The sequence below is a fragment of the Rhodnius prolixus genome, unplaced genomic scaffold, assembly GCF_049639745.1.
Source record: "Rhodnius prolixus isolate KJV_2025 unplaced genomic scaffold, Rpr scaffold_4, whole genome shotgun sequence".
Taxonomy (NCBI): domain Eukaryota; kingdom Metazoa; phylum Arthropoda; class Insecta; order Hemiptera; family Reduviidae; genus Rhodnius; species Rhodnius prolixus.
This window is the reverse complement of record NW_027411614.1, coordinates 33015178-33038078: the sequence shown is the minus strand read 5'-3', so window position 1 is coordinate 33038078 and position 22901 is coordinate 33015178. Positions and strand designations below refer to the sequence as shown.

The following is a 22901-nucleotide window of genomic DNA, read 5'->3' as shown; positions in this document are numbered from 1 at the left end:
CCCTTTTGGGGTATTAGGAGTCCGTCCAAAATTATTATTACTAATAACTCTTTAAATGTTAGCCCGATTGTGATAAAATTTGGCAGGATGAAAGGGTTAGGGCTCCCCTACGTATCATTAAAGCAACGTTCACTTCTTACTCCTACTAAGAGGAAGTTTTGCAATCATTTTAAATTATCGTTGCGTGAATCTGTATTCGTTAATAAAGTATCATTTTGTTCAAAATATAATATGTAGGTTTGCATTTTTGTGGTCTCGACGCTATGCATCTTTATGTGGGGAGTTAGCCCCAGGCGAGTAAGGCACCCTGTAAAACTAATAATAATAGTAATAACTCTATAAATCTAAATCCGATTTTGATAAAATTTAGCACGTAGGTTGGTTAGAGCTTTCCTGTGTGAATTTTAGTGCCATCATGCCCTTACACCTACTAAGGGGAAGTACTGCAAACGTTCAAATTATCGATGAATGAACAAATTTTATTGAATGAATTGTCATTCTATTTGAAATTTGTTGTAGATGCGGCTTTTTGGGGTCACCATGGTGTATGCTTTAGGAGAGGAGTTTGCCCCACGTAAATAAAGTCTCCTCTTAAATTACTATACTAATTTAAGTAATTACTATTACTTTAAATCTTCGAACTTTTTTGATCAAATTTTGCTAGAAGAAGATTTTAGAGTGCGTAATATTTAAATGCCATTCAGCTCTTACACCTACCAAGGAGAAGTATTGCAGTTTAAATTCACTTCGCCCTTCTAGGGGGAAGAACTGTAATCACAGATAATTTTTCTTTCCGCTCTTTAGGAGAAGTTATTGTGATCATAGCTAAATTTCTCCTGCATCCTTTAAGAGGAAGTAATGTTATCATTATTTGTATTGCCACTCATACTGGAAGGTACTGCAAACGCAAGTTTCTTTCTATTACCCCTTATACGAGTCGGGAATAGGATATTATTTTATTCCACAACCTCGTCATCTTACCATCTTCCCATCAAAGCATACAATAAAGCACACATTTAACTAAGATTGGTTGCAATAAAAGGTATTAAACTACTCATTCACTTGTTTTTAAAAAAGGATGATAGCAAAAAAATAATAATAATGACAATAGGTAATGAGATAAAGAAGGTTAAATTTTAATGGTATTAAAATTCCTTCAAATTTCAATATCTCTCTTCATATTGTTCTAATTTTATTGAAATCTTTACTGAATCGTAGTGAAAAGTTAGCTACATAACTGGTATAAATTGCAATGTTCTAGTGATAATAGGTAATGAGATATTTAAGGTTTTTGGAGGTTATATACGTCCTTTAAATTTCAAACTTCTGTATCTCTCTTCCTATTCATCAGATTTCAATGAATTCTTTACCGAATAGTAGAGAAAGGATAGCTCTATAATTAATAATCGTAAGGTTTCAGCGATAATAGTTATTGAGATATAGAAGGTTAAAGTTTGGTGGTTTTCCTATTCCTTAAAATTTCAAACGTTTATATCTCTCTTCCTATTCATCAGATTTCAATGAATTCTTTACCGAATTGTAGAGAAAGGATAGTTCTATAATTAATAATCGTAAGGTTTCAGCGATAATAGTTATTGAGATATAGAAGGTTAAAGTTTGGTGGTTTTCCTATTCCTTAAAATTTCAAACGTTTATATCTCTCTTCCTGTTCATCAGATTTCAATGAATTCTTTACCGAATAGTAGAGAAAGGATAGCTCTATAATTAATAATCGTAAGGTTTCAGCGATAATAGTTATTGAGATATAGAAGGTTAAAGTTTGGTGGTTTTCCTTTTCCTTAAAATTTCAAACGTTTATATCTCTCTTCCTATTTATCAGATTTCAATGCATTCTTTACCGAATTGTAGAGAAAAGTTAGCTCTATAACTGATATTAATCGCAAGGTTTTAGTGATAATAGTTATTGAGATATAGAAGGTTAAAATTTGGTGGTTTTCTTATTCCTTTAAATTTCAAACGTTTATATCTCTCTATCTATTCATCAGATTTCAATGAATTTTTTACCGAATCGTAGAGAAAAGTTTGCTCTATAACTGATATTAATCGCAAAGTTTTAGTGATAATAGTTATTGAGATATAGAAGGCAAAATTTAATAGATGTCACAGACCCTTATGCTGGCTATTTGATTTATAAGTTTTTGTTATAAAAATGATAAAATGTATATTACATGTACATAAATAAATAAGCTCTATATTTTAACCCTATTTCAAATTATTTTTCTGTTTGATCTATTATGTATGCGCTTTATTCTATGTAATTTTATTTATTTAACTTAAATTTGACGTTCTATTTTTGTTTTACATTAGATAATTTTACTAAACAATTTAAGAATCGTGTTTAAAAGATCTCAAAAACCCGGAAATAAGATTGGTGTTAACTGAAATTCTAAAATCAGCTCGATTGAATGGGGTTAGTAAAAACAAAACTAAAGAAAATTAGAAAAGTATAATCACTCTAAAATCAGTGAATGATAAATTGAGATACTGTGGTGAGAAATATAGGTTAGTAAGTGTGTGATTGGTTGGTACTGGTGGCTACTGTTGGCCAGATAGGAAATGGAGGTTCGCTCGATCATTACAGTTTAGTGAGTGAGAGGGCTAGATGGAAACGATGCAGACTGTGGAGAGAGAGTTAGAAAGTGAATTTATAGAGGTACCGGTCCAATAGGTAAGGTGTGCCCTGAGATCAGGACGCTAAGACTTGCTGTTCCTCCACCTTCTTGCTGCCAGGGACTTCACTGAGATAAGAGCGCTCCGGTCACATACAATCTCTTTCCCTCCTTACTCTTCTATCTATTATATACCTTCCTCGGTCGCACTGTACACTATCCACTCCATTCTCTGATAAATAACCCCTGCCTTCCCAATACCAACAGTATCCTCTCGCTCTGTGTACAGAATTTAATGGATTGTATCGTTTACTCTATACACAAACTTCCCGCTATAACTCGCTACAGTACTAAAGAGAGTTAAAAAAAAAAGCACTTGCTTGTTTTTGCTTTTTTTTTTTTGCTCAAAATAATGTTCATTTGCCTGTTCCCTTAAAAATGCTCTTTCCTGCGAGTATGCACTTACTTTCATTGGACTCAGAATGTGGAAGACCCGGTCCGTATTCAGCTGGGTTGCCAGTAAAGGGAGAACGCAGAGTGTTGTCATAGGCGTAGTCTAAGGGGGAAGAAGGGGTGTGAAATGCATACTATGTTTACACACTATATTTCAGTATAAGTTGCATTCTAGCGAGGTATGGGTAGATAAGTAAAATATATTATTTTCTAAATCGTTTATTAAGTTTTAGAGATATAGGCCCATGAAGAAAATAAATTTCCAGACCCAACTTTTGATAGCAGCATTCCGTACATGCGGTTCCTAAAAAATTCTATTTTCCGACACTTTTTCAAGATAGATTTTTACTAACTTAAAATGCAATTTAATTTTTTTATCAACTGCAATGTATAAGTTGTTCTATTTTGGTTCGTAAATATGAAAAAGTTGTAATAAAAATGCACAGTATGGCTGATAATTTGATTTCAATATTTCACTTTCGCGTTTTTTTTGGGGGGGGGGGCAGGAAAATTTATCTTGAAAGAATAATATGAGTTACTTTGTGCTAATCTATCAATAGCTCGCTGAGCACACCTCGTACTGAAATATAGATATACGGCTTATCTACCTTCGTAAAATACAACAACAATAATTTATTTAAAGGGCCAAAAAACTCACATCCAGGGGAATTAAAAGAACATGGATAATTATTAACAATATTTATTAATTCAAAGTAGCTACAGATAAAGACAGATTTAGGATTTACTTTGTTGCCTTAACATTAATGGGAAGACTGAGTTTACATGTCTCTAACCAAGGGATCATAAATTAGGTGTCTATCCTCACAAAGATAATAATAATGAGTCTTCAATAAGGAAATCAGTCAGGTCAGAACGTTGTTCAGTCTTCGTTAGCTTCATGTATGGAAATACCGATTCTACAATCGTCTTGTTGGCCACCCCTGATCTATTGAATCTATCGCGACACTCACAAATAGAGCATCAATTGCAGACTTCTCTGGTTAATTGAATAGAGGCTCTCTGGGACATACTGACTGGTACATCTTCGTAACGCCCTTGCTATGAAAATCTTCACGGATATAGATTCTGAGTTGTAAGATCCTTGTGATGCATGTGATTGTAGAGTTTAAAAAAGCGTGTAGCTATTTATTATTAGTTACATTTACTACTTACTGATCAGAATGGTTATTATGATCTCTACTTCTTTTTTTGTATTTTTATCGGAGATACAAATTTTGTGAGATCTTTTGTGAGAAAAAATAGCGGAAATCACATACTAATAATTAGACTACAATAACGAGGCAATCACAGAAGAATTGGCAAAGTTCCATTGGAACTACACACCAGTATATCAGCTCTGGGATTCGACCGCAATATTTTCGTTCAACTGCAAAAAGCGTATTGTTCGCAAATCTCTATTAGACCAATAATGATAATATGATGATGGAAAGTGTGGTGGTACTCCAGTAGGGGGATTGCTGTTGCTTGTAGCTTCTAAAGTGTTGCAATTCCACGGGTTCCTAGCACAGTACTCCATGCACTTTCACTATACAATAGGCACACAATACACTTTTACACTTCATTCACATAAATAAACAAGCCCAGGAAAGGGTTGCCTACTACATTCCAAAGGATTACCTTCCCTTGGAGATTAGCTTCGGCAGAGAGAGAGAGTGAACCCTTTAAATACAAGGTCCCCCCTTCAAAACCTTAAACACGTCTCGAAACCTCAGTTTGAAAATTGAGGAAGCAAGGGCCCTTCATGGACTGTAATGCCATAGAAAGGACAAAGAAAAAAATGTGATTGATTAATCAGGTCGGAGTAGAGAATCTAAATTCAACTAAATTTCTGTCCTAGTATTTTGCTTTGTACTTGGAAGACTTTAGTGACGGTGTTCCTTGTACTCCACGAAATGCGACGTAGACGCTTTTCTTTAAAGATACATTTTACTTGCTGACATTCAATTTTTCCAATTAAATTATCTCGATCGGACCAAATAATATTATCAATACTTCCAAAACTACGTAGTTGTAAGGTGCGCCCGCCCACATTACCATCTAAGAGACGATCCATTTTGCCAATTCTCATATTGCCAATTTCATTTATAAGTTTTTTATTTTTTGCCAAGCTTTTTACTTAGAGACAAGGTCATCTTCAAGGCTTATGCTATTGAAAATTATAGCTTTTTTTTTACATTGTTATTGTCTAAGGTTGGTGTGGTTTCTGTACTGGCTGTTTTATAAAACCTAAAAATAACACTGTAAAAAATAAGGAATTGTTAATAGCATAAGCCCTGAAAATGAACTAGTCTCTACGTCAAAAGCTTGGCAAAAAAAATATAAATAGTGACTGAAATTAGCAACGTTCTTTCTTCCTTTTACTAATCATCCTAGCAGCCACTTCAACAGCTAAGATTCTGTAAATTTGATTTCAGCTAACGTGCTGCAGTAGATATATTATGGTAATCAGTTCTAGTAAAGAAGCGCTCAGTTATCTCAACCACTCGCCTTCCAAAGTGGGTTCATGTTTTTTCCCTCGTCACCATGCCTTTTCATGTCTCTCTTTTGCAGTGTTTACTATGCATGGCATTAATATACATATTTTGTTTTGGTGTCTATTCAAAAAAAAAAAAAAAAAATTCTCTTGGCTCTGGGAATGTTGGACGAGAAGAAGAGCGGAGATGAATATTTTGACTATGTTGGATGGCGTAATTGGGATTTACATACATGTGGCTGAGAGTTGTGTTGTTGTTGTTGGTGGTGGTGGTGGTGGTGGTGGTGGTGGTGGTGGTGCGTTGGTCCAGCGCATACTCCGCCGACGTGTCATATCGGCTTGCTAGAAGGCGTCTCTCAACAGGGAAAACAACACAAACACTACCGGCCAGCTGTTTCACATTTCTCTCGTAACTATACACTAACACTAAGCAAGCAAACCCACTCTCAATAAAATCTCTTTGTAAAAAAAAAAAAAAAAAAAAAATCCATCCTCTAAATATATTCGTTTGTGTTGTGCAACAACGTCCCGAAATTGACATATCCTTCGTTATTTATTTACCAGCTTAGCCGTCTAACAGACCTTACCCCATTTTCTGAATAGGGAAATATAAATATGTTCTCAAATAATAATTATTAAATTTTCTATCCATTACAGTTAGTACGAGTATATCTAACATTCAGCTAGCTATTCTAGTTGGGCTATACCAGGGGTCGGCAACCTATTTCAAGTAGAGAACCATTTCTTCTTAAATAATTTTAATAAATCTTACCAAGAGCTGCAAGGATGATAATGTAAAAACCTCTGGTAGATCTTTTGTAATCACATATTATTATTTTATGATACTCAGTAGCATTTAAATGTTTTATATATTTATTATTATATACTGCAAAGTAAATAAACAAATAAATAATAACTAAACGAATGAAAAGGCGGCAGTCTTACAATATAAATCAAGTACTTTATTTTGATATTGTATAATTCTATTCAATTTCGAACCTATCACATTTAAAATTATTTTTGAAAAAATACCTTTAATAATGGAATTTTCATTCGTTTCAATAAAATTTTGGCAAGCTGAAGAGCCACACAATTTGGATAAAAGAGCCGCATGCGGCTCGCGAGCCGCGGGTTGCCGACCCCTGGGCTATACCATCTCTTTCAAACAAATTCCAGTTGATGAGCTCTCAACTAGTTCAATTCTCCAATTACTTCTCGCGCTACCTCATCCTAAACATTTTTTAAAAAATCTATTTATTGTTCCTTTTTTAACTGAAATACCAAGATCCTAACACACGTCTTCGCATTTTTGCCCATTTTATTTAATTATTAAAAACTTAGTCATTAAGTGAGACATTGCTAGCCCGTCTCGGTATTCTAGTAGATATTAGATTATTTGGCCTACAGTTCAAGTCCATAAGTCTAAATCAATTTCAGTAGCACATTAAATAACATTTCTTCAATTCCAGTTATAACTTTTTGTATTTGTTTTAATGCGCTAAGCCTTTAACTTAATAAAGACTATGTTTGTTTCATCTTCAGTGCTGTGAAACATATTTTACAGAACAGATTACAATGTTCATTGATTTGAGAATGAATTAAAAAGTGTTTACAAAAATTATTTACCTTATACAGTTTGGCATTCAAATCCAGCAAATTTGATACCTGAGGAGTGTGCAGATTTTTGAATGAGCCGGATAATTGAAGGTTTATGTATGATGTACATATTTAATTACCACATTTTCACTCTTTTAAAGAGGGGAAAAAATGAACACTAAGTAAAAAGATAACGAAATTTTATTGTTTACCGAGTAAAAATAAAATACAGTACAGATGGTTCTAAAGAATTTTAATGCATGTAAAACTAAACAAAAATAGATCCTCAGAATTTTAAAGTACAGGGAAATTTGAAAATATGCTGCTGAAATTCATGCCGAAATACTGAAGAATCCGGATTTCCGATTGCCGGATTTCTGAATGTTAACCTGCACTTATTAACAATTTTTGTTTTCATTTTATTTTTTTTACATTGTGGGTGTTAACCATAAAAAGGTTGGTACGCCTTTTGTATAAATGAATCAGCCTTCTGTATTGAATAAAAAAATATTATGACTGAAATTGGCAATAATATTTCTTCTCTTAGAATCTTAGATTAATGCATTACTTCCCCCAAAACAGAACAGAACTCTTGCATTATTTTGTAGTTTGGATCGACTGTTAGTAGACTATCTACAATGAATTGTAGAAGTGGATAATAATAAATAATTTATTTTTTTGTTTTGGTCATTGTTAAATTTTATCTAAATTCTTTTTACATACAGCTATTCTATAAAATTTCTGTCAAATTTTTCCACATTCTAGAAAATGGTGGAAAACAGAATATAACGGACCTTATTGCATATAAAATTTATTATCTTCCAGCAAACTGTAACAATTTTTTTTTGGGTCAAATATTGTCATTTGTTAATGACAGCTGAATTGTGTGGATTTCACATTTTAAAAAAACATGTCCATGAATAAAAGAATTTAAATTACGAATTTGAAGAAACTCTCTTAATAATAGAGTTTGAGTAGTTTTTTAGAACGAAGGTAAAGTGTTAAAATATTATGGAGTCAAAGTTGAGGCAATGTAATTTCATTTATTACCGATCTATGGGGCAACAGGTGTTATCCGATAGTGTGGCGAAGGTAAGCTCCTCCACCTGCACAGAGTTTGGTGCCTGCCAGCACGTTATGCCCTTGTACACTAACCTATTCAATCACCTATTGTACGGTTCAAATATCTCCTGTCTTTCGCTTTTCGTCTTATCTATTTCCCATTCATTAGGATAATTCACACTTCAGCTGTTATTCTATATCCATTCTGGGATATATATCAATATTATTTAGCTTTAAAATTAATCTTAAAAAAGATACTTTGTTTGCAAAGATAAATTATGTTTGTTTCAGTCTGAATTACTTTTTTATTTTATTTTGTGAAGCTTACATCACATAAGAGATTAAGCCAATCATCCTTAGGAACTCTGGAACTTTGGCAATAAGTGGAAGAAGTTTGTGGGTTCGCACAAAATTTTTGTTTACTATAAATTTGAAACAATAAACGACTTCCCCAGATGTTGAAGCGCCTTATATCATAAAATAAACGACTTATCTACACTAAAACCTGCTTGGACTTACGGAATGGAACTTTGGGGCTTAGCCAAAGCTTCCAATACCTGCTGAATCCAATCCTTCCAGTCAAAAACACTCCGTAGAATCGCTCATGCTCCTTACTACGTCTCTAACTCTACCTTGCATCGATATTTCATTGTTCCTTATGTTTCAAAAGCTGTAAGATCCCGTTACATTAAATTCTACATTTCAATTACCTCTCATTCTAATCCTCTAATATCCCAACTTACTACATTACCGGGAAATCCTTGCAAGACGGTTGAAGCGCCAGCGGCCACCTGATCTTCTTAAGGAAGTAAGTGCCAGTGCAAGATAGTGAACTGTTCTTTTTTGGGGGTTTCACCAATGGGTGAATTCTTCCCACATGCTACTCATGTATTTATACTATGTATTAAGTTGTATCAGCTTCACTTATTGCAGAAATATATTGCAGTTGTGAAAGTAAATAAAGTAAAAAAAAAAACTATAAATTTGTTCCGATTATAACAGTTTTTAGAATCAGTAGAGGTAAAAATTCTAAATATGATTATGAAATAATACTTCTACTGAGTAGAGTTAGCTTTCTCTTTTTCATTAGAATTTGTTCTTTAGATTACATCTACAACGTATCATTTCGTCTAACTTAATGCAAAAGTAACTGCAGCACAATGAAAATAATATGAGAAGTGATTTCGCAATGTCCAAAAGCCATGCACATCGCGTATAAGTTTATTTGTTTGTTTATTTTGCAACTGTAATTAATTTTACCATAAGCAAAAGAGATGAGGGTAAGGAAATGGTGCAAATACACGTGCACGCATATTTGTGCATTTACATACATTTACATGCATGTGCACCAAGAGAAAGTGAGTGAAGTGAACTACGACCATCCAGTGATGGAAGCCGTTAGTTCGCCATGTTGGCAAGCTTACACAAGCAACCATCCTAGGAGGTCGGCGTTATATGTTGAGATGATCGCGTGGCCACATTTAAAAAATATAATTTTGCCATGATCGAAAAAATTTCCTGTTAATTCTTATGTCTTGCGCTTAAAATTGGAATAAAAATTTGAAATCTGACTAAATATTTGTACAAGAAAAAGTGGGTAGTGGCAGATATTAGTTATTTTACTAACAAGGTTATTGTTTCAGGTGAAATGATAGTGCGGAGTATAAAATATATGATGGAAGAAGAGATTGGTCCATATTATACCGCTGTCATGTATTTAACAATAAAAGACATACATAAATCTGATCTAGGCGGCTACAAGTGTGTGTCGAAGAATTCTATAGGAGATGCAGAAGGCACCATCAGACTTTATGGTATGTTTACCCATAATTCAAACAGTTATTGTTTTATTCACTTTATTAGCTGCAAATGAATTCAGAACTCTAAATGAGGAAGTTATTTCTTTACTTGAAGGTAAAATAAACATTTCAAGGATAATTGTTATTTGAATCAACTGCAATGTTTTCTATTTTCCGATGTGAGAGCTTCTGTAATTATTATTTTTATACAGTATTGAGACCATCATTTTTGAAAAGCTTTATTACATAAACAATTTCTAGAAAAATTTTGTTTTGTATTTAATAAATAATATTTAATATTATAATATTATAAATAATATTAAATATTATTTATTAAATATTAATCTTACAAAAGGAAAAATTAAATTGAGAAAATGAGGATACAAATTCCCTGAGTCCAAAGTAAATGATTTTAATGCAATAATGTGTTAGTGTGGCAATTTAGTAGGTTAGCTGCGCAGCCAGTCGTGCGGCAATTCCGAATAATTGTCTCATATAAACGTACTCTGGCAATTTAACTGCGATCTTGTACTTCTAAGTTGTACTTACAATTTTATTCTAGGCAATACTTAGCTTGCACTGCTATATCCTTATGTTGTTCTTTAAATAGAAAAAAATTCATTTTTACTTAAATAGGACAAAAATTAAAAAAGAAAAAGAATTCATTGTTTAATTAAGCAACGTATATTCTACGATTTAATTACAGAAATTTTGATATGATATTATTTAATTTGAATTTAATGTGGTCAGTGTTTTTTCGTCATTTTAGCTTTGTTTGGAATTTGAAATAATATTTTGATAAGTGAAATTGTTGAATATGAAATGAAGTCCTGATCTTGAAGCTTTTAAATGAATCAAGTCTCATTCTTAATGCCAAACCTGAGCCATTCGCCAATAAATGATTCAATCTTATTAAATAATTTTCTGATCCACCATTTTTAACTAAGCTTTAAAACCTAAAAAAAAAAACGATTAACCAGTTAAGCGTGGAATTAAGTTTTAAAAAAATCCCCTCCCATGTGGGGAATTAAAATCAGACAATGACGTGTATACACATCAGAGCAAACGCAGTGCAAAACAACCAAAAGTTTACAACGTCGTAATAGTCACTGCAAGCGACTTTTTCTGCAATTTCTGGGGCTTGAGATTACAGAGCAATTCTGTGCTCATTCAAAATCTTGCACCGCTTCACGTATGCATTGCTCTAGTTAACTAGGGACGTAAGAGCTTTTACAATGAAGAAAGAGCTTTGAATTCTGTGCAAAATGAAATCATGCTCGTACTGAGGTCCTGAATCTCTATCTAAGAGGTAAAAACGGCATTGCACAAGGGTTGAGAGCTTTTATTTGTGTACGTAATTCCCAATCTCTAATGCGGAGACCAAACATGTACCAACCACTTATCATTTGGCTGGCTCCCACCGCAGTTCTATTGGTAAGATAAAAGGAAACATCCCACCAAATAATATTCTTATTGTATTTTTATTAAAATTTCGAGTTTTTATAGTTAATGGCAATTTAATATTGTTCACATCGAGTATACACGTCGAACGCACCGTAACAGAGAGTTGGTTTGACGTGTATACAGGTCAAACACGCTTAAATGGTTAATAGTCTCCCACCGGTACACCAAAATGCTTGATTCCAAATGAACTTTCTGCGAATTTAAATTAATAAATATTCTAATTGTTCTTCTTGCTTATAAAGACTTGGTGTCTTATAACAAGAGTTTGACAAAAATAATGATACATACATTGCTTAGTCTAAACAAGAAACAAGTACACAATTTTTTGAACACAAAAGTAAATAAATGAATAAAATATTCAAAAAACAAAAGTTATAAAACATATTATTAAACATAAAACAAAAATAAGAACTCTTTTTTACAAAACTGAAAAAACTTATAAGCTTAAAAACAACGCCCATGAATAATAGAAAAGCAGAGTAATTTTTTTAAATAATTTGAGTACATCTTACTACAAATCAAAAACCTTAGTTAATCAATATTCGAATAAGAATGTACTTAATTTTAGACAATTAATCAGAAATATATATTTACTGATCAATTTAATTTCATCATTGATTACTAACGAAAATCCCAATCCAAAGTTATTGCTAAGAGCAAAAAAAATTTAAGGCTGAAGCATATTTGAATAAAAAGTAAAACTAATGGATTACTTTCCTATAAGCGTCCGCCATGCCTAATTCTTTTTTAAATAGCTCGTTTCTGTATTTATATTTTTAGTACTCCACTTTCACGAAAAATCGTTTTTATCGTTTAATCTTTCTGTAAACAGCGAGAAGTTTTGAAATAGTGCTTTTAAATTTAACTTTAATCGAGGTTTTTTCGTTGCCTCTAGCAATAAAACTATCTTCTTCTTTAAATAAAGTCGGAGTAGAATGAAAGTGGAGATATCGTTAGGCGATGCAAGTTTAACCTCAATTCTAAGAGACAATTTAATACACCAGTTACCCATTTATTTCAAATATGGAGCATTATGTGTTAACATTCCTAACTTGAAGATAGTCGTTCATCTAGAAGTTTCGCGATATTGCGGTGGGAGACTATTAACCATTTAAGCGTGTTTGACCTGCATACACGTCAAACCAACTCTCTGTTACGGTGCGTTCGACGTGTACAACCGCATTGCCGTGGTTGCAGTCAAAACGTTTTTAGCAGCCCGAATGACAGACATAGAATTGTGATCGTTTATTTATTTTTATAGGAAATAACTATAAAATCATCCAAAGCATCATGATCGTTGTAAGGAGCCTATTTCCAGAGATGTTAATTGACAAAATGGGATATTTTTATTGATTTCATAAATTCAATGTTCCTGAGCTCTTCTACTGTTCAAGATTCTGTCAAGGTTTGTTGTCATATACAGATACTTCATATAACATCGCATAGTATCTTGCTGTCTGAGTGTGTGTGTGTGTATAAAGGAAGAAATGTTGCCTCATACTATATGAGAGAGGTGACGGTGATGATAACCCCTTTGAAAATGACTCCGCCATTGGTTCTATTTATATGGCCCATGTTTAACCGTTCTATAGAAATGATATGAGCCTATACATTATGTTCTATACGAGTATATGACATGTAAAGAAGAATGTACGTACGCTCGATGAGTTTAAATAACTTGGCTTGGCTGCTCTGTAAACTAACTGGTGGGCTCTGGTAAAACGCAAAAAGGAAGTTGACGTGCAGTTTAAATGTGTGCGATATTAAATGCCAGGCGAAATGGATGTATTTCATTTTGTTATCATGCAGCGTATAACGGCCAATTTATAACCAACACAATTTTAATTATAATTCATATTGCTTTCTCTTTGGATTTATAGTGACATTTTATTCAAAATACCGGCCATATTTGACGCAAACCTTTAAATGGAAACCTACTTGTTTGTTGTCTGGTGTAAATATGTGTCTTTCAGAAATTTTCTTCAAAGTAAATGCATACCACTGTCATTTGTTTGTATTTTAAGAGCACGTCAAATCTGAAATCATTTGCAAGGTGAGGGGAGTGCGCATTGCGACAGAGTTCCCTTGTTGCCCTCTAAAAAGAGTTCTAGAAGGGCTAAAAGGAAGTGAAACAGTCAGTTAGGAAGCTCGTGTAGATTATAGTCTTCTAAAACCATCGCGAGATTCAACAAAAAAGTATTCTCATTGAAATACTACAACCAACAGAATTTTCATTATTAGTCATTGACAATGTACATTTCTTAAAATACATATTTAGTTTCAAGGTTAAATTTACATAGAATTCGGTAAGCGAAAGTGTTCAGACTAGATTTTTAAGATGAAATACTTCATTTAACACTACATTGCCAATCGGAAGTCTATTTGACTCCAAAAAAAATAGGAATGGTCTCTGTTTCCCACATTTCATAGCTATCCCAAAAGACTCTTAGATATGCTATCCCCACTCTCTCACCATTCAATAGTAACGAGCTGAAGACCATGGAATTCTTAGTTTCTTTTTGCAGATTAGTTTAGGTACTTGAATCATGAGAGTCATTTTGACTCCAGATTGGCATTACCAGTAAATATATCGGAGTCATTTCGACTCAAGATTGGCAGTATAAGTAGATTTTCTTATTAACTTGACTCCAGATTATTGTCTAAATGCTTAATTGATAAATTTACATAATTTTCATAGAAAGTATCAAGGCTCAAAAAAAAAGCTTCTTTCTAGAATTGATATTCTGTCCGAAATGCAGCAAAAAGTTGCAGCGAATTGGGTAATTTCCGATCCGTGTTGACAGCGCACAGTAATTGAAAAAATAGTGAATGTAATTAAAAAAATGAAAAAGCCCACCTGATCAGAAGGCAATCATCAGGATTCTAGAAAATACTGAAATTACTGCGATCCTAAGTTGAGGTTAATTACTCCTCCGTGAAATATTAAAGCCGATTTGTGGGCAAAATTTGTTTTATCGTTCTTAATTCCTATTCTTTCTCATCATAGATTTATTATTAAAATTGAAATCAATATAAAAAAAGATAAAAATCAATTATGGAGTCTCCACATTGGCTATAACTGACTAAGTTCGAGCATTCGCAATGCAGTGTTAACAAGTAAATAAATTTTTTTGGACTTAGTTTAAATTAAATTTTCAAATAATTATTTGTTTATAGATAATTTATAAATAATTCTTGTATTGTTCCTTTTGCTTTTTTACTCTATCTGCACGGCTGTAAATTATACTTTCCAAAGTGCTGTTACTGGTTGAGGAATAAGGGCAGGGTATTATCTGCGATAAAGGTGTTCCTTCTTCTGCCGCTAGGAGTTAGAAGGCGTGCCGCTTACTACTGGAAATGGGTTGTTTAGTAATCCTCTAGAGTTTTTACGCCCTCTTATAGGATTAGAAGAGGAGATATCAATAAAAAGCTTCCAATAAAATAGATAGCGGTATTTAGAATACTTTACCATCCCCTCTCTTCAAGTCGATTAAATATAAAACTAGCTCTTTTTATTATTATTTGCATGACTATCGCTATTATTGGCCCACTTAATTACCTAATAAAAAACTACTCTGAGATAAACATTTATTTAAAAAAAATAAATCTAGTTCTTCCAAATATAGTATATATTTTATTAACATTTATTGAATATATATAATACACCTATTCAAGAATATATATATACACCTATTCAAGCTGAAAAGTAAAAAATGAATAAAAACACTGATATCAGTGAAAAAACTGGTTTTCAGTCAGTAAAACAACTTAGAGGTTCTTAGCGATGGTCATTTTGCAGGAAGTTATATTGAGGTTACACCCTTTGCTATAGGATTTGGCTGGTAAAGAGCTTTTGATTGGAATATTGTAGGGAGAGATTTGATTCGCTCGCATATAATAGATATCTTCATTCCATTTTGGCTGATTGAGGGGAGAGATAAGCAAGATTATGATGGTCTGACGTATCACACACTATGCTCAACTCACGTTAGAGTTGAAAAGTTAATATCCGCACAAAAACAAACACTAGCAGTTTGTGTTTCTAATAGAAATCGCTGTGAAAACTACGAGACTTGCATATTTTTTTTTTTTTTTGTTACAAGGAAATATTGCTTCAAGGTAACACATGGTCGGTCAGCAGATAGGAATTGTAGTGATAGCAGATAGAGAATTTTTCAACAAAAGTTAAGGTAATGTTTTTAAATTTTAGGAAAATTTTGGACTTTCTACTAAAAATTAAGTTAGGTTAGCGTTAATTTCATTGTAAGTGGGGTTAGTTTCTTATTACGCTTTTTGGTTGAACCTACCAAAACATATATTTCTTAAATGAAACATTCGCTTTTACTACTTTTATTTGATAAATATTTTTTGAGCAAGCAAATTCAACTTTTAGTTGATGATACGTTATTTGAAATAAACAGAGTCTGGAAATCATGACATGGAAATCAGGCTTGAGCACACAGAAAGCGGTCTGTCGCGGCGCGCAACGATCTCCGACCGAGGCGGTCAGGCGGTCTAGTTGTATTATACAATGTTGCATCATCTCTGTCAATCTCTGTCTACCGCCGCGGGGTAGTCTTTGTCACGACGACAAGCGATCTGGTAGTACAAAATTACAAATTTCAACGCGATCGCCTTGCCACCTAGTAATACGAAATAAACATTCAAATGTTAATAAACTTTATTACCCATTTTTTATTTCATACTCACGACATACGAAAATACTAGAAGAACATATCTTCAAGTGACTCCAGTTCGATACATAAGCGGTAGTATTCCCCTAATTGTTCTCTCTTCTTATTGATTTCATGCACCCAACTTTGTCTTTTCTTCTTTTTGCTTTACAAAACCAATAGCAGAAGGAGTTGCTCTTCGTCCGAGCTCGTACTCAATATATACAAATTAAAACAAAGAACAAGAAAACGCACTACTATTTCTCAAGAAGAAAGCGACCAAAAAAGACCGCTCTAACAAAGATATCGCGTCCTGTGTGACGACCACCGCTGGATCGCTGCCCGCCGCGACAGACCGCATTCTGTGTGCCCAAGCAAGCCCAGAGACCACTGCGCACATCTTACTTCTGTTGGATGAGAAATTAAAACATTTATAGAAGCAACGATGTCCTACGAAGTCTAGTTTTTGGAAGTTTGCAAGTTTTTTTGGTAGTACGATACAAGTTGTACTAATATAATGGATGGAAATTAATTTTTATCTTTTATCCTATAGCTGTCCTTCAAATAAGTAAAGTAATCGCCTATTTTTATCAGACGGGGCTTAACGTCCAACTACCAATTAGGTACCGCGAACAGGAGGGGGCGGAATCTCATGCTTTACTATAATCATTTTTTTCAAACAAATAATATGTAGTCATCCCCGGGATTCGAACAAGGAATCTTCCACTTACAAAACCACGCTCTAGACCACTAGACCAACACCCGCGCCCTTCAATCCTTCAAATAATGTACGTTTATGCAGAAATTGGTTAAAAGAAATTATTTGTAGAGGTTTGTAATTTTATGAGGAAAAAAAATGACTTAATTTGTAACTACTTAGCCAGAATTCCCCAGAGATGCTTAGTGGAAATAATGTAATAATACTTAGGAATTTTTTCTTCCTGATTTTAATTAAGTTGTCTAATTAAAAAAAAAAGTGGGGAGATAAATATGCACATAGGAACTGGGGTGAATTCTAAAAATGGGTTTCTTGACCCGGTTCGTAATCTAACCTATAAAGCTTTCGTTTGATGTAAACATCTCTCTGTTGAATCTATAACCAGTAAAAGAAGTGAGATTTTGTTGCAGAGAGTAAAAACCATTTCCAACGTTTAATATTTAATTAAACAAACAGGCGCCATTCTCTAAGGATTTTTTGTTTAAATTAATTATTACGGTATTCACAAAGGCAATTTTTAGTTCTTAATTAAGATTTCATTAAAATTTTATTATTTTTAAAAAATTCAGCTTAAAATTATTTTTAATTAATTATCTACAAGAAAGTCTCTTAAGTATTGTACAATACATTTAAAAAGTAAATGAAACTAGTAAACACTGACTGTAATTTGTTTTAAAAAGGATAGAAATATATAAGTATAGGGATGAGTTGCGGGAGAACGAGTCGAATACACAATATATACATGGGAAAGTTTTGTCCACCTGGTCCGATCTGTTTCCCTTATTTATCGTGTCTAATAAAACTGTCCTACTTATGTGATCCTGGTTTCTGCAGCGCCCAACATAGGCAAGCCAAGCTTTTCCTATGTCAAGCCCAATTCTAATATCTTTATCTTGCACCAATGTGGCCATATTCTTCCGTGCCCTCTTTTCTCCCAGTGTATATCTTCTTCTAAACCACTAAGGAGCATTTCTTTTCATGAAATACTGTTGCCCGTCACACACACACACACAAAAAAAAAAAAAAAGTTGAAACGCATCTTTCCAACAATTCCGGTTTCACTGGTGAATATATCTTTATACTTACAGTTATATACTCGTATATATATTGGCACATACATTCTTTTTGGATCATTTATTAATAAATCTGGTTTAAACACTTTCACGTTTCTCACACTACTACTGCGCTAGTCATCCTAGAAAAATGGCACTTTATTGGCAATCTTATTCACCAGAAGCATAAGAAGTTACATATTAAGTTGTTGGGCTACAAAAGATAATTTTAGGAGTCATTTAAAAACAAATAATCCAAAACCTGGAAAATCTATTCTAGTGAAAGTTGATTCTTTATGAAATACCTATGGAGGAAGAAATAGTGAAAAAATTCTAAACTATTGTTTTAATAGAAATAATTACCAGTAAAGAATTGGCCAATCACAGTGTAGAATGAATGTGTGAAAAATGGGTTGGTTGAAGAGCTAATCAGAAGTGAGAACAGTTTATTAAACCACGCCTACTTTGTATTTCACATCACGCCCACTTTGGCCCATAATGAATTGGAAGATACGTTTGTATTACGCATTTTTTTTTTTTTTTTGCGCATCAACAGCTGAGGTTATTAGCGCCCGGAGCTTTTTCCAGTGCACTGCCGGCCTCCGGACAGTGTTCTCTCGTTACAGACAACACTGTCCATCACCGGACAGTGAGCTGTAAGAAGCTCCTAGGAAGAGAAAATCTAAGGGTCAGCTGCTGGATTCGAACCCGGGACCTCCGCGTGGGAGTCCAGTATGCTAACCTCATAGCTAATCCCTTCCCTATTGTTATTATTATTATTATTGTTATTATTATTTAAGCTACCGAAAAATACGATACCACAAATTACACACACCTAATAATAACAAATAAATAACTACTTCTAATAATTCATTTCTGTATATTAATTTAATACAGTACCTTTAATTGAGTAGGTACTTGTAAAGAAGTAAGTAAAGTAAAAGTAAAGTAAATTTTTTCAGGCGGGGCTTAACGTCCAACTACCAATTAGGTGTCGTGGACGGAGACGACTAGCAAACATACTTTACTGTAAATTTTTTTTTATAAACCATTAAATAAAATCCAAGGCCTAAGACCGGGAATCGAACCCAGTACCACAATGCATATTAGCTTTGCAGGTCTTACTTATAAAGAAGTTTTATAATCATATAATTAGTAAAGTGCAATAATTGCCTTTACTAAAAATGTGCATATTTTATATTACACTGTCAAAGTTGGGTGTTTTTCAACGTTACGGTTTTTCGTGCAGTTTTTGACTAACAACCTTTATACAACTAATTTACTTATGAAATTTTATTAATATTTAGAATTTTTGGTACTAAAAAAAGTAGCTGATATGTTCATTATAATTAGAGGTTGAAAAAAGTATACTTTTCGAAATGTATTATTAATAATCACAGACACATCTATAAATAAATAAATTAATCGTTTTTTTTTTTATTATTAAAAACTCGTTTTTCAGTAACGTGATTACTATTGGGACAATGCATCATTTTTATATAAAGAGACAGTCTCTAAATGGGTCTGGATGGACTTACTGGTCCATTTTCAAGTCTTCAATTGTAACAATTAATGGCAGATTGTTTATACTTAGAAGAAATCTTTTTAATTTTGGTTATCAATATTTCGAATATATTCGCTATTTTATTTCATTTTGATGCTTTTAATACTTGATTTGAAGATCCGAAATGATTGTGTCAATTTAAAAAATTAATGCAACAAGAGATCCTATTTTAATCAGAATTGGAAACATCCTGCAATTCTCCGTTCAGTTGGTTTGTCGAAAGTTAAATTAATTTGCAATATAGGATGACAACAATGATACCTTTGATGTGGTTAGGTATGTGTCGTCAGCCTATTGGTTAATGATGATTGACAATTATATCAGTCAGTCGAATAGATTCAATGAAATACATCAATGAAATCTAATATAACAGTCATTAGATGGTATTTTGATAATTATACTGTCATTAAGTCTTTGCAGAGGGTTAATGATTTGTTAACTTTTTACAATATCGCAAAACATTTTTAAATGTCTTAGCGAACAAACTCAATTATAAAGATTAAAATTATAAAGATAATATTCGCAAGCTTGACAATTATGTAGAAGCATAATGAAAAATTACTCTTGCATTATTGTTATTATTTTTTTCTTTTAATCATGAGTTCTTTTAAGAATCTTTAATATTGTTTTCACAGTGGCTTTTAGCGAATTCCCTACAAAACTTATATTAATGACGTAGTTGTTGATTATGATCTCTTTGGACGGTATTCTCTTTGAAAGAATTTGAAAATCTAATCTCAGTTTCAGATGTAGTTGAACTAACTGAACCTTATTCATTGCTATTTATATTTAGTATTAAACTAGCGCTGTCATAATATAATACGAGTAAAAACCAGCAATTCAAATCTTTACGCCAACGTTCCAACAAATTACATCTGTTATATACCTGGTTTCCATTCTTGGTTCTTAGTTTTTAAGGTAACTCAACCAAATCACATAACCACGTAAGTTCTAACGATTGTAATTGATATAATTTATTATAGTTTTTAATAAGATGTTATGCATTTTCATTACTATGTTTTCAATAGTCTAATTGTTGTTTTGTTTATTTACAATATCCATGCCCTGAAGAAAAAAATAAATTTGTCGAAACGTTGGCGTAAAGATTGGAGTTGCTGTTTTTTCATTTTGACCGAATCCTTGCTAATTCAATCCTAAATATTAGTTCACTAAAAGATAATACAAATTCTTGTACATTTCACTATTTCACAATAAGTACGGAGGGAGGGGTTAGAGAAGAAAGAAGAAATATTTTCTACGTAAAAACTAACTAAATGGTACCATCTTCTAAACAAAAACCTTAGCGATAAATGTTTCTTGCTTTAATTGATCACAATGTTTTATAATCTGGCAACATATTTATTATGTACAAAACCACTTCGACCATTTCCACAATTAAATAGGTAGTAATTTCATTCTGGGTATAAAATATTCCGCATTAATAAGAAAATGTGTTGTAAAAATATGAAGCGGATGAAAGTGCGTAAAAAACAGTTGAAGAATGGCTTTATTACCGGGGGTGACTTAGAGGTCGGTTGGAGAGGAATGTTCCTTTTTATAAAACTCATTACACCATTCTAGTTAGTAGCTCTTTCTACAGTCAGCATGAGGCACTCATTAACCCTCTTGGATATGTAATAAAATATTTTTTATTGTATTCGTTAGGTAAACCTTTTGATTATTTTCTCTGTAGATATTACACTTAACCAGGATGATAGACAACCCTTTACTAAAATGGAAACATACATTTTATTTCTTCTGGAATTAGAGAATCTGTTGTAGTATAAACTAATTGGCTGTCTCAAAAAAATTTGATATATGCCAAAAAATATCTATTTCTTTACTTTACACCAGATATGTAACTATTCGTTAATGAATTATGATCTATTAGCCAGTAATTTGCATTGAGTAAAAGCATAGATTGCAATGAAGAGGAGGATTTCAAACATATAATAATGATATGTCCACGTTATGTGGTGGAAAGGAAACGAATGTTTGACGACATATACAGGTATTTAGATGCACCATTTCGCTACGAAGACATAATATTCTCCACCAACATCTATGTGCTTAAATCTATAGCAGAGCTAGCAAAGAAATATGAATGTATTTAAAAGTTATAGCCGATTAGAATGAATGGAAGAAAATGATTACAGAAGGATTACGTGATTTTAATTTCGGTTAAGCTATAAGGATGGCAGGAATATAGAGTACTGATCCATCCATTAGCTATAGTTTATGTAAATAGTTATATATATACTAGAGGGATGAATGTGTGAAGCGAATGTATTTATAGGTAAGAATGGAGAGTGAGTGATATTCTAGTGATGAGCACCTAGACGATGCTGGCTGTATGGCGAAAGCCAATGCCAAAAAAAAGGCAAAAAAAAAGTATAAGTTTAGTTGTCACAAGTTAACAGCAAATCCTTAAACATAATTTTGTTGTTGTTGTTGTTGTTAATTTGATTGGTTAAATTTCAAAAATATTTGAAATTCTTAGTGTTTAGTAGTTACGCGAATGCCAAGACAAGTTTGTTAGAATAGAAAACACATCAAAGTGATAGTTTATTGAATCTAAGTGAGTTCTAAAGACTCAGATATCTCCAAAAAAATTTCTCTTTTTTTATTAAATGAAAATTGTTTCATTTAAAAGGTTATTTATTTCTCATTATCGTCAAAAATGAAATTATTTTTTAAACTCTTTCAATTTTTCTGTATAATTTATGACATATCATGGTGTAGATATTTAACCTGTTTGGTGAGAGCGAGTTATATGTAACAAAGGAAATATATTGGAGAGGGGGGTGGAAATTTGCGGGAGTATAGTAGCAAGTTTTCAAAGGTTCATAAATTCCACGTTTGGCAACACTGAGTGGGTCATGTTTGTGTAAATAGTATGAAGTGGTAAGTGTTAGTTTAACTCTGTTGTATATTTAGAGAGCGTTAGTGAAGGTTAGGCAAAGTGGGACTATGAATAGAGGACGAAGTAGAAGAAAGAGAAGGCCGTGATGTTCGCGGAGGAGGTGCTCTGTTGAACTGGTGGTCGTTCCAAACACATCCAACGTTAGGTTTAAGAGACTGTCTTCGGGTACCGAAGGACTGCTCCCCCCTACACCGGTCTTTGTACTACTATGCTCCTTGTAAACCAGAAGAAAGGAACGTAGAAAGTGAGCAGCAAGGATAAGAGAGGTAGTGGGTGTGGAGAGTGGGTGAGAAAGCTTTTTATCAGGACTTCAGGATCCGGGAGATTTATGTTAATAGAGGTGGATACTTGTGCTGGCTGCTCTAGAGAGAACTGGCTCTGTCTGGATTCAGAAGTAGCATTCCCTTTTCTAGACGTTACTGTAAAGAGGGGCTTACTTAAAGAACCTTACTTTGAACTCTTTTCGACAAATT

At 33.0% G+C, this 22901-nt stretch overlaps 1 protein-coding gene across 5 annotated transcripts in view; it reads left to right on the top strand.

Annotated features, from left to right (window-relative positions):
* LOC141455982 (lachesin-like) overlaps positions 1-22901 on the top strand; it is a 325735-nt gene that overhangs the window by 297576 nt on the left and 5258 nt on the right. For 4 of the 5 annotated variants that reach the window (XM_074131526.1, XM_074131525.1, XM_074131524.1 and 1 more), the window contains one exon: positions 9879-10049. In XM_074131526.1, the coding sequence (XP_073987627.1) occupies positions 9879-10049 (171 nt within the window). Of the gene's footprint in view, positions 1-9878; positions 10050-12759; positions 12904-22901 lie in introns of all 5 variants that reach the window. The other variant, XR_012459551.1, reaches the window with a different exon arrangement.